Genomic DNA, 16,155 nt, shown 5'->3' on the forward strand with positions numbered 1-16,155 from the left:
CTGCCACCTTTCAGGTGACTGTGGTTTACTTCCTCACAGATTCCAGACCTAGCTGGCACCACACAGGCATGAGGAGAGTAACCAGAAGGGGAACCAATGTGGGTAGAGCAGGTCTGCTGCCATGGGACGCACATCATTTTTTTTAAAGATGCTTTTTATTGAGATTTTCAAGTGTCATAGACACAATAATAGTAACAACACCCTTCAGACATACAGGCAATTATCTACACACTCCGCACATATCATATAATCATAGAATCACAAGGTTACACAGTCATATGGTTACAAGATTCAATACGTGGTATTGGGAGTTGGACACAGCCACATGTAGTCCACATTATAGGAAATACTTCCAGGGCTTCAGAGAACCTGAAATGGGGTCAGTAGGCTAAAGAATGAGAGTGTATTCAGTACTTCACCCCATCTCTATAGGTGTGTTGGAAGAGGACAGCCATGGATCCCAGATACGCCTGAAACCTGCCGGGTTGTCCCTCTGCTCGTATGTATGTTTGTAAATGGGCAATGCCTGATCAACTAGTCTTTTCCATTGGCCCAGGGAGGGAGCCGTCGGGCTACCCCAGACCAGGAGGATGGTCTTTCTGGCATAGACTAGAAGGAGGCGGAGGAGTGTCTGAGTTTTTGAGGCCAATGGCAGCTCCCCAAATAGACCTAGGAGGCAGAACGCAGGATTGCAAATATTGGGGAAGCCGAGGCCAGTTTCCATGAAGGAAGTGACCTCCGACCAAAAGGCTCTGATGACAGGGCATGACCAAAAACAGGGGACGCACATCCTTACCTGCTGACATCATTCTTAGTCCTCTCGTCAGAGTTTGTCACCTCCACTGTAGTGTAGCTAAGTGCCTGGAAAGGGGAAGAGTAATACGTGAGGATGATGTGTAGACACAATCAGGGGCACTAACACAGAAAAATAATAAATCATACAGAGGGAAGGCCTACACAACAATCACAGGATGTCACCCGCACAGAGGGGAAGCCCATCCTACTAGGGGCCATGCTTACATATCCAGGACACCATTCTCTCACCGCATGTAGTAGGTAGGACAGCTTCTCCTGGAAAAGGTTCACTATTCGTTGGATCGGCAATATGGAGACCTCAAACCAGCTGCTCAGGTGAGGCCGGATGTCAGAGTCCAGGTTACCCATCTAGGCACAGAGCACAGAATGAGATGTGTGGCCCTAAGAAGGGAACTATAGACACAAATCAGTGGCAGAGTCTCATCCTACCTGTATCTTAGTCTTCAGCTCTTCCACATATCTGTCCAGTTCAAGTCTGAAGGTTTCATCTTAAGGAATCAAACTACAATCCTTCCCTGCCTCAGTATAGCAGTTTCCTAACATCCCTTGATGTGCCTACCACCTTCCTGAGGCCCTGCCTACCCACCATGATGGAATCTGTAACCTTCCAGTGTGTTTGGTCACAATATCAGAATGTCACTCATTATCTTATGATATCATAGAATGCTCCGACACCATGAAAAGAGGTGACCTCCTATTCCAATCCCCACCATCCTTCCCTAGCGGCCTGGAAACCTGTGTTGGCGCATACAGCAGCATGCGCAATGTGAATGCAGTCATGCTGCACAGCCACCACGTCCCGTCTGGTTTCACCTATCTGTATCCTGCAGCATGGACAAGCCTCATCTTACTAGCACTCTACAGGTGATCCTCTATTCTCCCGGACTTGTGATATTACCTGGTGGCAGCAGACAGAAACCTGAGCACAATATACAATATGGAAGACATGTTTAGGGATTGGGGTAAGGTTTTACATTTCATCCAGACTCCTGTGGAGGAGTGAGCACACCAGACGTACTCTCCTGTCCTTCACAAGTCTCAGCATTCAAAGCAAATGAGGAAACACACTCCAGCCCAGTCCCCCTGTGTTCAATTCACCCCCCTGCTAGCCCATTGGTGGTGGCAGCCTGAAAGGAACACCCATCTCTGGCATTACACACAGCAGAGGGCACAGAGAATTAGCCCGATGCCCTATACCGGGAACAAAATGGCCACCAACCAGAAAGGAATGACCCAACATGGAAGAGAGCACCGAACCATAGACCAAGGGAGAAGCTGGAAAACCTGAACCCTCCAATTGGATAGAACAATCACAAATTCCCCAAAAACCCAACCAAGCATGATTAACAAGGAAAGGGAACAAGTCCCTAGAAGAAACAAAGACCAAACCATGGACCTAAGCAAAAGTCCTTGTAAGGACAAGACCAGGCAGTCTAAGCAGGGAGGCCTGAAGTCCCTACTTACCTCTCCCATTAAGGTTCAGGAGATGAGGACCCCGTAACTCAAGAGGACAAAGTCAAACAATCACCTCGCCAAGGTGAGACTCACCAGGGAAGAATCCTGAAATGGACTAGAAACCACAACCTGCGAAGGCTTGAAAATGACTCCCAAGTCCAGCAGAGGACTTGTTCTAGTTGGTGGGTAAGATTGTGAATGCGGTTCGATCTTCCATTAGCATGATGTCATCTATTCTTGTAAACCAGTAGGTAAGGGTAGGAGGAGATGTTTGTATCTACACTGCTGCAATGCAGGCCACATTTAGGAGATGGGTCGTCAATGATGCTTTATATTGTGATGTACACATTGGTGTAGACTCGCGTAGTGGGCACGCCGATGGGTTGCCATAACTAGGTAAAAATTGGCGGGTGACCTATGATGGGCGACAAAGGTAAAGGATAACAAGCTACACCCATCTTCTGGAAGACGTGGTCCATGTACTCGGTGTAGATTACATTGGAGGACAGTTATGGATACGGGACCATAGAGCTGCCCATTCAGAGTGCTTCTGGTAAGGGAAAGGGAAGAAGGTTGTGTTGTAATGTAACCCAGAGCTTAGTACCTTGGTGGCAGCACCAATTAATCAGGCGAGGTGGACTGCGGCATGGTACAGGATGGGGTCCGGGAACCCAATACCTCCCCTGGATTTGGGTTGTCTGCATAGGCCACAACGTATTGTGTGTAGTGATATAGTGTGCTGGCCACAATACGAGACACTTCACCCACCCAAATAAATCTTATGAACTCCGCTCATAGAGGTTTCAGGAAGCACTGGGGAATGAGACTGCAGTGTCTGTAGTAGGTATAGGAGTCTAGGGGGGGCATTCATCCGGCCAAACACTTCAGTCTAAGTTTTACCACAATACAAGGTTTTTAGGGGGTAAAGTTCCCCCTCCGGACTCTGCCAGGATTGATGGGTAGAGTCCGGGTACATGTACTCCTAGACATGCAAATGCAGTTTGGGACCATTTGAAGGGGACATGTGTGCTCAGACTTTGGACAATGTCTAGTGGTACTGCGACGTCCAGAACGTCTGGTTTTTGGTTGGTCTGAGCTCCTCTGAGAAGCATCGGAAGCCATTTCCTAAGTTGGGTCATAAAGAACAGTAAATCGCCTGCATAGGCCACAAGGTCTTGGGATGTAGACCGGTCATCAATGGCCACGCCGGATCCGATTATCCAAAGAAAAGGTTCCAGAGGGATGATGAAAAGAAGCAGGAAAAGGGGGATGGCCATGACAGGTGCCCTTAGCAATGGTTAATCGTTGGTAGGGGACGGCATTGATTTCAAGTACAACACCCGTATCCATGTCAGGATCTGAGAGGAGTTGGAAACCTCATGTGATCCCAGTGGAAGAATTTCTCCACATCCATAGAAAGTGGGAGCATCAGAATTGCCTCCAACGGGGCACGAGCAATCCGGCCCAGGGTCCCGACCGTGTGGTCTCGAGCTCCGATACGTGAGGACTATCCAACCTATCGATCCGCAGGAAGGAGAGATGAACAGACATCCATGGACAATGTTTCACTGTGAAGTAAATCCCTCCAAAAAGCATACAACATATTTCAGAAGCGGAGAGAGTGTTGTCATTCATTAGCATGACTCCGGGATACAATCAAACCAGAGCAAACACCCGGGCAGGAATTATTCTTAACCCGTGTAGTGGCGTAGGCCCAGCCCTAAAAGGGTTAATTGCTCATTTTGGTCTAGGAGGGGAAACAAAAAAATGATTCTCACCTGAATCTCGGAGTCGGCCAGCTCATAGACCGGTCCCTTCATTACTAGAATTCAGATCCTTTAACTACACTGCCCCTCCCCCATTCTAGTAAACAAATGTATTATTGTCAGGACAGTTCTACAGAGTGATGCCGAGTAGTGTCACTTCTATCTGTTGATGAAGAGTGAATGGTTCTCTCTATGGTGAGTCTCGGGACTTCCATTGATCCTCCATTGTGCTTATAACATGTAATGACAAGTGCCAGGTCTCCAGATATATGGACCTGCCTGGTGTACATGGTAATGACAAGTGCCGGGTCTCTATGGGACTCCAGATATATGGACCTGCCTGGTGTACATGGTAATGACAAGTGCCGGGTCTCTATGGGACTCCAGATATATGGACCTGCCTGGTGTACATGGTAATGACAAGTGCCGGGTCTCTATGGGACTCCAGATATATGGACCTGCCTGGTGTACATGGTAATGACAAGTGCCGGGTCTCTATGGGACTCCAGATATATGGACCTGCCTGGTGTACATGGTAATGACAAGTGCCGGGTCTCTATGGGACTCCAGATATATGGACCTGCCTGGTGTACATGGTAATGACAAGTGCCGGGTCTCTATGGGACTCCAGATATATGGACCTGCCTGGTGTACATGGTAATGACAAGTGCCGGGTCTCTATGGGACTCCAGATATATGGACCTGCCTGGTGTACATGGTAATGACAAGTGCCGGGTCTCTATGGGACTCCAGATATATGGACCTGCCTGGTGTACATGGTAATGACAAGTGCCGGGTCTCTATGGGACTCCAGATATATGGACCTGCCTGGTGTACATGGTAATGACAAGTGCCGGGTCTCTATGGGACTCCAGATATATGGACCTGCCTGGTGTACATGGTAATGACAAGTGCCGGGTCTCTATGGGACTCCAGATATATGGACCTGCCTGGTGTACATGGTAATGACAAGTGCCGGGTCTCTATGGGACTCCAGATATATGGACCTGCCTGGTGTACATGGTAATGACAAGTGCCGGGTCTCTATGGGACTCCAGATATATGGACCTGCCTGGTGTACATGGTAATGACAAGTGCCGGGTCTCTATGGGACTCCAGATATATGGACCTGCCTGGTGTACATGGTAATGACAAGTGCCGGGTCTCTATGGGACTCCAGATATATGGACCTGCCTGGTGTACATGGTAATGACAAGTGCCGGGTCTCTATGGGACTCCAGATATATGGACCTGCCTGGTGTACATGGTAATGACAAGTGCCAGGTCTCTATGGAACCCCAGATATATGGACCTGCCTGGTGTACATGGTAATGCCAAGTGCCGGGTCTCTATGGGACTCCAGATATATGGACCTGCCTGGGGTACATGGTAATGACAAGTGCCGGGTCTCTATGGGACTTCAGATACATGGACCTGCCTGGTGTACATGGTTTCTATGGGCCTCAAGATATATGGACCTGCCTGGTGTACATGGTAATGACAAGTGCGGGTCTTCATGGGACTGCAGATATATGGACCTGCCTGGTGTACATGGTAATGACAAGTGCGGATCTCTATGGGACTCCAGATATATGGACCTGCCCGGTGTACATGGTAATGACAAGTGCCGGGTCTCTATGGGCCTCCAGATATATGGACCTGCCTGGTGTACATGGTAATGACAAGTGCGGATCTCTATGGGACTCCAGATATATGGACCTGCCCGGTGTACATGGTAATGACAAGTGCCGGGTCTCTATGGGCCTCCAGATATATGGACCTGCCTGGTGTACATGGTAATGACAAGTGCGGATCTCTATGGGACTCCAGATATATGGACCTGCCCGGTGTACATGGTAATGACAAGTGCCGGGTCTCTATGGGCCTCCAGATATATGGACCTGCCTGGTGTACATGGTAATGACAAGTGCGGATCTCTATGGGACTCCAGATATATGGACCTGCCCGGTGTACATGGTAATGACAAGTGCCGGGTCTCTATGGGCCTCCAGATATATGGACCTGCCTGGTGTACATGGTAATGACAAGTGCGGATCTCTATGGGACTCCAGATATATGGACCTGCCCGGTGTACATGGTAATGACAAGTGCCGGGTCTCTATGGGCCTCCAGATATATGGACCTGCCTGGTGTACATGGTAATGACAAGTGCGGATCTCTATGGGACTCCAGATATATGGACCTGCCCGGTGTACATGGTAATGACAAGTGCCGGGTCTCTATGGGCCTCCAGATATATGGACCTGCCTGGTGTACATGGTAATGACAAGTGCGGATCTCTATGGGACTCCAGATATATGGACCTGCCCGGTGTACATGGTAATGACAAGTGCCGGGTCTCTATGGGCCTCCAGATATATGGACCTGCCTGGTGTACATGGTAATGACAAGTGCGGATCTCTATGGGACTCCAGATATATGGACCTGCCCGGTGTACATGGTAATGACAAGTGCCGGGTCTCTATGGGCCTCCAGATATATGGACCTGCCTGGTGTACATGGTAATGACAAGTGCGGATCTCTATGGGACTCCAGATATATGGACCTGCCCGGTGTACATGGTAATGACAAGTGCCGGGTCTCTATGGGCCTCCAGATATATGGACCTGCCTGGTGTACATGGTAATGACAAGTGCGGATCTCTATGGGACTCCAGATATATGGACCTGCCCGGTGTACATGGTAATGACAAGTGCCGGGTCTCTATGGGCCTCCAGATATATGGACCTGCCTGGTGTACATGGTAATGACAAGTGCGGATCTCTATGGGACTCCAGATATATGGACCTGCCCGGTGTACATGGTAATGACAAGTGCCGGGTCTCTATGGGCCTCCAGATATATGGACCTGCCTGGTGTACATGGTAATGACAAGTGCGGATCTCTATGGGACTCCAGATATATGGACCTGCCCGGTGTACATGGTAATGACAAGTGCCGGGTCTCTATGGGACTCCAGATATATGGACCTGCCCGGTGTACATGGTAATGACAAGTGCCGGGTGATTGGCAGACGTGTCCTTTGTACAACTCAGGAGAATTTCACAAAGGATATAGGTCCAGACCTTTCTCTGACCCCCCCAGGAAGCACACGACGTGCTCGGAGGACTGCGGTCCTGCCTCAGAATGACCCGTCTGCTGGATCAGAGAGTAGTAACAGCCCAGGGAACATTCCGGGTAGCTGAGAATAAACATAGAGAACATGACAAATGACACGCTGATCTAGAGAGGAGACAATGATCAGATCGCTGACATTTATATACAGCACTGCAAGGGTGGAATGGAAGCATGCTTCAAAGAGGACCTGTCAGGGTGGAACTATGGGAGCTGCCTCCGATACTCCATGTTGTGGAGGTGCATGCTCCGGGCATATCACATGGCGATATTCACATACTTCTTCCGGATAAGTGACTGCACAGAGAGAACGGACAGAACCTCATTCAATGTCTCACCTGAGATCCACAGAAGCCACGTTACCCATCCCTTCAAACATGGCCCCACGGGAGAGACGCTTTGCCATGAAGTTCCTGAGGTCCGGCTCTGCTTCAGCCGGCAGGTTTGTGTCCACCAGGGAAAGGCTGTAATCACACACACACACACGGCACAGTGATATCCCGCACACAATATATTCCATTCATGTCATGAAAGCCTGGCCGCAAAACTCACCTGAAATCTTCCCCAGGTGGGGTGTCAGCACCACTGCTCCCCGGACTACCCTCATCAGTGGTCCCAGAATCTTGGGGGGCCCTGAACAGAGAGGACACACCGGAGGAAATGACTCAGTCATACCACAGAAACCAGGAAATCCTATCATATGGGGGTCTCACCCTCCGACCCACTACAGGCAGGAGCAGTGTGGGGTGTATATAGAGGGGCAGTAGTATGGGGTATATAGAGGGGCAGGAGTGTGGGGAATATAGAGGGGCAGTAGGGTGGGGTATATAGAGGAGCAGTGTGGGGGGTATATAGAGGGGCAGGAGTGTGGGGAATATAGAGGGGCAGTAGGGTGGGGTATATAGAGGAGCAGTGTGGGGGGTATATAGAGGGGCAGGAGTGTGGGGAATATAGAGGGGCAGTAGGGTGGGGTATATAGAGGAGCAGTGTGGGGGGTATATAGAGGGGCAGGAGTGTGGGGAATATAGAGGGGCAGTAGGGTGGGGTATATAGAGGAGCAGTGTGGGGGGTATATAGAGGGGCAGGAGTGTGGGGAATATAGAGGGGCAGTAGGGTGGGGTATATAGAGGAGCAGTGTGGGGGGTATATAGAGGGGCAGGAGTGTGGGGAATATAGAGGGGCAGTAGGGTGGGGTATATAGAGGAGCAGTGTGGGGGGTATATAGAGGGGCAGGAGTGTGGGGAATATAGAGGGGCAGTAGGGTGGGGTATATAGAGGAGCAGTGTGGGGGGTATATAGAGGGGCAGGAGTGTGGGGAATATAGAGGGGCAGTAGGGTGGGGTATATAGAGGAGCAGTGTGGGGGGTATATAGAGGGGCAGGAGTGTGGGGAATATAGAGGGGCAGTAGGGTGGGGTATATAGAGGAGCAGTGTGGGGGGTATATAGAGGGGCAGGAGTGTGGGGAATATAGAGGGGCAGTAGGGTGGGGTATATAGAGGAGCAGTGTGGGGGGTATATAGAGGGGCAGGAGTGTGGGGAATATAGAGGGGCAGTAGGGTGGGGTATATAGAGGAGCAGTGTGGGGGGTATATAGAGGGGCAGGAGTGTGGGGAATATAGAGGGGCAGTAGGGTGGGGTATATAGAGGAGCAGTGTGGGGGGTATATAGAGGGGCAGGAGTGTGGGGAATATAGAGGGGCAGTAGGGTGGGGTATATAGAGGAGCAGTGTGGGGGGTATATAGAGGGGCAGGAGTGTGGGGAATATAGAGGGGCAGTAGGGTGGGGTATATAGAGGAGCAGTGTGGGGGGTATATAGAGGGGCAGGAGTGTGGGGAATATAGAGGGGCAGTAGGGTGGGGTATATAGAGGAGCAGTGTGGGGGGTATATAGAGGGGCAGGAGTGTGGGGAATATAGAGGGGCAGTAGGGTGGGGTATATAGAGGAGCAGTGTGGGGGGTATATAGAGGGGCAGGAGTGTGGGGAATATAGAGGGGCAGTAGGGTGGGGTATATAGAGGAGCAGTGTGGGGGGTATATAGAGGGGCAGGAGTGTGGGGAATATAGAGGGGCAGTAGGGTGGGGTATATAGAGGAGCAGTGTGGGGGGTATATAGAGGGGCAGGAGTGTGGGGAATATAGAGGGGCAGTAGGGTGGGGTATATAGAGGAGCAGTGTGGGGGGTATATAGAGGGGCAGGAGTGTGGGGAATATAGAGGGGCAGTAGGGTGGGGTATATAGAGGAGCAGTGTGGGGGGTATATAGAGGGGCAGGAGTGTGGGGAATATAGAGGGGCAGTAGGGTGGGGTATATAGAGGAGCAGTGTGGGGGGTATATAGAGGGGCAGGAGTGTGGGGAATATAGAGGGGCAGTAGGGTGGGGTATATAGAGGAGCAGTGTGGGGGGTATATAGAGGGGCAGGAGTGTGGGGAATATAGAGGGGCAGTAGGGTGGGGTATATAGAGGAGCAGTGTGGGGGGTATATAGAGGGGCAGGAGTGTGGGGAATATAGAGGGGCAGTAGGGTGGGGTATATAGAGGAGCAGTGTGGGGGGTATATAGAGGGGCAGGAGTGTGGGGAATATAGAGGGGCAGTAGGGTGGGGTATATAGAGGAGCAGTGTGGGGGGTATATAGAGGGGCAGGAGTGTGGGGAATATAGAGGGGCAGTAGGGTGGGGTATATAGAGGAGCAGTGTGGGGGGTATATAGAGGGGCAGGAGTGTGGGGAATATAGAGGGGCAGTAGGGTGGGGTATATAGAGGAGCAGTGTGGGGGGTATATAGAGGGGCAGGAGTGTGGGGAATATAGAGGGGCAGTAGGGTGGGGTATATAGAGGAGCAGTGTGGGGGGTATATAGAGGGGCAGGAGTGTGGGGAATATAGAGGGGCAGTAGGGTGGGGTATATAGAGGAGCAGTGTGGGGGGTATATAGAGGGGCAGGAGTGTGGGGAATATAGAGGGGCAGTAGGGTGGGGTATATAGAGGAGCAGTGTGGGGGGTATATAGAGGGGCAGGAGTGTGGGGAATATAGAGGGGCAGTAGTATGGGGGTCTCACCCTCCGCTCTGGTACAGGTACAGGCAGTAGTAGTCAGCAGTGGGCTTGTCATGCCGCCTCTCCTCGCCATCGTCACTCCTCAGTTCTTCTCCATCTACAGACTCAGCCAGGGAGCTCTGTGCAGCCAGCATCCTGCACTGGCCTATGTATGGATGATGTCACCGGTCCGCCACACAATTCCTTCCTCACCAAACACAGACACTGGCAGGAAGGTTCCTGGAGAAGAAACGTTCCTAACTCTCCAATAACATTTACCACTAACAGCCATGAAATGTATTCTATATCATAATAATCTCTGATATCACATGAGGTTATACCGGTAATATACACCGGTGTATAATATCACATGAGGTTATAATATACACTGGAGGGTAATATCACATGAGGTTATAATATACACTGGAGGGTAATTTCACATGAGGTTATAATATACACTGGAGGGTAATATCACATGAGGTTATAATATACACTGGAGGGTAATTTCACATGAGGTTATAATATACACTGGAGGGTAATATCACATGAGGTTATAATATACACTGGAGGGTAATTTCACATGAGGTTATAATATACACCGGTGTATAATATCACATGAGGGGATTATATAGAATGGAGGATAATATCACATGAGCTTATAATATACACAGGAGGGTAATGTCACATGAGGTGATTATATAGAATGGAGGATAATATCACATGAGCTTATAATATACACAGGAGGGTAATGTCACATGAGGTGATTATATAGAATGGAGGATAATATCACATGAGCTTATAATATACACAGGAGGGTAATGTCACATGAGGTGATTATATAGAATGGAGGATAATATCACATGAGCTTATAATATACACAGGAGGGTAATGTCACATGAGGTGATTATATAGAATGGAGGATATATCACATGAGGGAATTATATATCACATGAGGGAATTATATACAATGGAGGATATATATCACATGAGGTGCTTATATACATTGGAGGTTATATCCAGTAGCATTATATAGTACAGTAAATTATTATATGTCATTAGAGAATGGACACGTCACATTTACCTTACATACCATGAGAACGCTGCCAGAAACAAATATGGCGTCCAGAGTAGGTTGGTGGGCGGGGATACGGCCGCGAGGTGTTGTGGGAGGGGCGGAGTCAGAGAAGGGTATTAGTAGGAGGCGGGGAAACATCGGCCGGCGCCATCTTGTTTTGTGTGTGTTGGTTTCTGTAGCTCGGTCTGTGTTCGGTGAAGAGGAGTCGGAATGGGCCGGAAGAAGAAGAAGCAGCTGAAGCCATGGTGCTGGTATCCAGGCTTGCAGGTGAGTTGTGGTGGTGGGGTGCTGGGCTTGCAGGTGAGTGGTGTATGATGTAAATGACCGCTCTCCATGTCCCACTGACAGTTCTTATCTCAGGGTCTCTTCCAGTTCATGTGCCGGTGCTGATTCATGAGTGCGCTCTTCTCATTGCTGTGACCTCATTTGTATGGTAAGTGCAGGGACGTGTGGTCTCCTTTGCACAGCGTGGTCAGTGGGACATGGAGAGTGAGCCGTATGGATGTGGCTTTCTCCTGCACACACAATCATGGTGGGATAAGAAGGAACCTGTCCTGCAGGAGTTCAGACTCTTCTCTCTATTCCACACTGCAATATGTTCCTCTACCTCCTGGAGCATGTTCAGTCCAATGGTTGTGTCTGAGTGCGACGAGTCCAATGACTGGGAACCTGAGCTTGCAGTATTGCAGTGCCCATTGGGAACGAAGGTGTGCTATGGATAGACCTTAACTCACCCCCAGGTACTGCAACAGAGACTTTGATGATGAGAAGATCCTCATCCAACACCAGAAGGCCAAACATTTCAAGTGTCACATCTGTCACAAGAAGCTGTACACTGGGCCGGGCCTGGCCATCCATTGTATGCAGGTAGGTTGAGGTTCTCTTTAGCTCAGTCCTTCTGTATTCTCCTGCACTCCGCCTAATTCTCCCTTACTACAGGTTCATAAAGAGACCATTGATGCTGTACCGAATGCCATCCCCGGGCGCACAGACATTGAGCTGGAAATTTATGGCATGGAGGGCATTCCTGAGAAGGACATGGAGGAAAGGAGACGCATGCTGGAACAGAAGACACAAGGTGTGTCCTGGCAATGTACCATACTGTGGTCACAGTACAACCTATGCTGCCATCTGGGTATAGTGATCTAATGAATGTGTATGCTCTCTCATAGTGGATGGACAGAAAAAGAGAATGGACGACTCGGATTATGATGATGATGATGAATCTGGCCCTTCTTCCTCTTTTCCCCCACAAATGCAGCCCCAGCAAAGTTACATGTCAGCCATGGCTCAGCCAGGCCTCCATGGCTTGGCAGGTGCTCCAGGCATGCCTCCAGGTAAGCCACTGCATGTGATCCTCTACCTTCCTGTGTTGGCTGTAGGTGGTGCTTCTATTTTGTGGACAACGCTAGTTGTATATCAGTCTAGGGTGGCGAGCATTATTCTCACGTCTGTATACAGGAAATGTTAAATCTGCTTTACTTTCAGGAGTTTTCTTTACACGCTTTAGCGGATTGCCTTTCCATATGTAATAACATGATTCCTTTATCTCAAGGAATACCACCACTGATGCCGCATGTGCCCCCGGTTATGCCAGGAATCCCACCAGGAATGCAAGGGATGCATCATGGGTTAGTATGTGATTCGGGTTGTGTGCTGCATGTATACTGCCCTGTGTTCAGTACAAGAACATTTCAGTTCCCGAGCCCTAGTGAGATTGTTATAATGTTGTGCAGATAATTGTACGGCAAATCACCATTAATCTGTAGCGCTGATCAGTCATTTCACACGTAATACAACCTCCGTTCCACTGCATATAAATATCAATCAGATAAAGGGAAGACTGAGCACACCCCATATGTAGTAATACCGCTATATAAAGAAAAGCCTGCCCAACGTGGATACCATGGTATATAGTAAATTGTCATCAAACCACCCCCTGGTCACATGGAATATGAATGAAACTAAAGAAAACATTGACAGTCTAATGTGATCCTCATAAGCTTGTGATTGTGTGATGTCAATCTTCCCATGGGGGAACTAGAGAGATGGATACATGGTGATGACCTATTTGCTGCATTTCTATATTGCACTCCATTATTAGACTGCTGCTGAAATGAATGTAGTTGGCTCCAGGCAAATCCTTCATTCATGTTTTTAAATGTCATTGTTCAGGATGCTGTCAATGAGTGGCATGATGCACGCTGCCTCAGGAATGCCCCACATGATGGCTGGCTTACCTCCAGGTATGTTCTCCTCTTCCAGACATTGCTTCCAGTGTCACATGTATTGAAGGCTATCAATGTATACAGACCATTGCTTTGTTTTTCTCTAGGTGTCCCTCCTCCATTAGGACCTCGTCCTGGCATACCGGCCACCACACAAAATCAGCAAATCTCCGCACCAGGTATGGGCAGGCTACCCACACCCAGTACATCAGCCCCTGCTATGCAGTCTGTGCCCAAACCACTCTTTCCCAGTGCTGGACAGGTAAGGACCTATTGAAGAGTGATCATTATCTAAGTGATGTTACATCCAAATATTGACTGAGAAGCCTTGTACTGAATGCTGCAGGTGATGCATTTACACCTTGTAGTGTAGTAATTGGGATGGGTGGCCTGGAATGGTGCAGAACTGAGCCTATAACGTATGGGAGCTGCTATTAGAACTGTGATATTCAAAGTCCAACTAAAGGCTCCTGTTTGTTGGTCTAAAGTCCCAGATCCAGTTACTATGTGATGCACAAGCCTCACAAGGTAAACTTGAAACTCCCCTTTACCTCCCTTGACTGATCCAAATCCTCCCATTTGTCTCACACGCTCCCCCTTCTAAACACTGAAGATCAGTGGGAGGGTTTTTGGCAGCTGCTCCTGCTGTATATTTAGCACCGCTTGCCCGATACAGGGCTAAATGTACCAAACTACTAGCCCAGAACTGCATGTCCCTGACGTTGGGCAATAGGAATTCCACACCCCTGTAGGTGCAGTGGGTGATTGTCTGTTCTGGGTTGATGTAGATGGTAAGTGAACCTGTCTTTGTTCTGGACCAGTGTGTATGAAGCGTGTACTTCTGGATTAGTGTGCGAGCTGTTCTCTTGGTTTCTTCACCGCTTCCTTTCTTTGTGCTGCAGATGGGATCACTTGTCACAAGCTCAACATCGTCCTCCAATTCGGAGACCCTCTCTGCACCTGCTAAAGCCCTCTTTCCTAGTGCTGCACAAGTATGCAGGATATTGCAGTTTTTTGTTGGCTACACAAGTTAACCCTTTACACATGTCCTGTATGATAAGTCTAAAGGGTTAATGCATGCTGTTTGCAAAGCATTGATTGGGCAGATAGTGGCTTATTGCATGATGTCTGTCAGCAAATCCTCACTTGCACTGTCATCCCGCTTCACCTTCTGCTGGTTATGTAGTATAGGCAGCAGGAGAGATGAAATTCTTCCTCCCCAGTGGGCATAGAGCGATGATCTGGATTGGGGTCAGGATCCCATGTGGTGATCCCCCCCAGAGGCAAGATTGTTACCTTGTGGGCCTTATGCCCCTGAACATGCTTTCCCTTGTGGGTACACAAGTAACGTGCCTGTGTTTTGGGGATGCTGTGCATGCGTTTGACTTGGTGAAATGTGTTGGCATCAGGACCAGGTTTTATTTTTGGCTATTTAGAGCATTTGCTGCTTTGTGGTCTTGCATTGCCCTTTGTGCTTTATCTTGGATTGTTTTCTCATTTCTTTTAGTAACACTTATTTCCTCTCTAGGCTCATTCATCGGTGTCAGGCCCGGTTGGAACAGACTTCAAACCATTAAGCAGTGCCCCAGTTACGACGTCTGAGCCACCTAAAGCAACATTTCCTGCTTATACGCAGTCCACAATGTCAACCACTAGCACCACCAATAGCACTGCTGCTAAACCATCTCCATCCATAACAAGTAAGCCTGCTACCCTGACTACTACTAGTGCCACTAGTAAGTTGATCCATCCCGATGAGGATATTTCACTGGTAAGTCTGTCTCTTGTTTCTGCTGTGACAGTGCTTGGGTGACTGTAACCCCCTTTGAAGTCTCTGCATATTTAAATCTAGAATGTTCTTGATTTGTCTTTATTCTAAGCTTTGTGCTCTGTCCTCAGGAAGAGAAACGTGCCCAGCACCTGAAATACCAGCGTAATCTTCCACGGCCGGGCCAGGCACCCATGGGCAGTATGGGAAATTCAGCTGTGGGACCGCTAGGAGCTCTGATGGGACAACAGCAAGGAATTCCACCCCAGCAGCCCAACTTAAGGCATCCGTTACCGCCTCATGGTGAGCAAAGTCTTACACTTGCCTCATAGCAATCACCGCCATTGACATGTTAGTGCATGCATCAGCAGTTCAACTGCATATTGAGAACTTGGAACTGGTTACATCACGTAACATGGCTGTGGTTTGTGTGAACCATTTCAGGGAAAATACATAGGAGCACATCAGTAGCAGGCAGTGGCCATGGTAATCACATCAAATCAGTTGTCGGGGAGTGTTGGAAATGGCCGACACAGACCTCCAATCTGATTGGAAACAAAGGTTTTTGTGCAGATTTAAGTCAGTAGGCAAATAGAATTTTGTGTTTTATTAGTTTAGATCCTCTCGTTTGAATGTGACCGGGTACCAATCTGCAGACAGACAATATAAATGTGTAGTGGTAAATAAGGGGAAGTGGGCATTACATGATGGTCTTCTGGAGGCCTCACATTGGGTGACTGGGCATTACATAATGTAGATAGATGAAAGTCACTCGCACTCCATGATAAATGTCAATGCGTTTTGACTGAGATAACACACATCTCCTTAGCGACGTTTCGAGACCATGCGGTCCCTGAGGACGGGACCGCATGGTCTCGAAACGTC

The 16,155-nt window shown here is 48.9% G+C and overlaps 2 protein-coding genes across 4 annotated transcripts in view; one reads left to right on the forward strand and one right to left on the reverse strand.

Moving 5' to 3' along the window:
* CUNH17orf75 (chromosome unknown C17orf75 homolog) overlaps positions 1–10,412 on the reverse strand; it is a 17,691-nt gene extending 7,279 nt beyond the window's left edge. The window contains exons 1-7 of the mRNA XM_018573801.1: positions 10,224–10,412; positions 7,725–7,805; positions 7,511–7,636; positions 7,114–7,239; positions 1,246–1,297; positions 1,045–1,164; positions 797–861 (exon numbers count right to left, since the gene is read on the reverse strand). Coding sequence (XP_018429303.1) covers positions 797–861; positions 1,045–1,164; positions 1,246–1,297; positions 7,114–7,239; positions 7,511–7,636; positions 7,725–7,805; positions 10,224–10,354 — 701 coding nt within the window. The 5' untranslated portion in view covers positions 10,355–10,412. The remainder of the gene's footprint in view (positions 1–796; positions 862–1,044; positions 1,165–1,245; positions 1,298–7,113; positions 7,240–7,510; positions 7,637–7,724; positions 7,806–10,223) is intronic.
* Positions 10,413–11,484: 1,072 nt separating this feature from the next.
* The window catches only part of ZNF207 (zinc finger protein 207), a 5,994-nt gene continuing 1,323 nt past the window's right edge, over positions 11,485–16,155 (forward strand). The window contains exons 1-10 of one of the 3 annotated variants that reach the window (XM_018573803.1): positions 11,485–11,525; positions 12,015–12,141; positions 12,214–12,352; positions 12,447–12,611; positions 12,830–12,929; positions 13,450–13,520; positions 13,610–13,764; positions 14,405–14,494; positions 15,031–15,273; positions 15,402–15,573. In XM_018573803.1, the coding sequence (XP_018429305.1) occupies positions 11,485–11,525; positions 12,015–12,141; positions 12,214–12,352; positions 12,447–12,611; positions 12,830–12,929; positions 13,450–13,520; positions 13,610–13,764; positions 14,405–14,494; positions 15,031–15,273; positions 15,402–15,573 (1,303 nt within the window). The remainder of the gene's footprint in view (positions 11,526–12,014; positions 12,142–12,213; positions 12,353–12,446; positions 12,612–12,829; positions 12,930–13,449; positions 13,521–13,609; positions 13,765–14,404; positions 14,495–15,030; positions 15,274–15,401; positions 15,574–16,155) is intronic. The other 2 variants (XM_018573804.1, XM_018573805.1) reach the window with 2 other exon arrangements.

This window comes from Nanorana parkeri, unplaced genomic scaffold (assembly GCF_000935625.1).
Source record: "Nanorana parkeri isolate BGI_ZX_2015 unplaced genomic scaffold, ASM93562v1 scaffold2548, whole genome shotgun sequence".
NCBI classification, from domain to species: Eukaryota; Metazoa; Chordata; class Amphibia; order Anura; family Dicroglossidae; genus Nanorana; species Nanorana parkeri.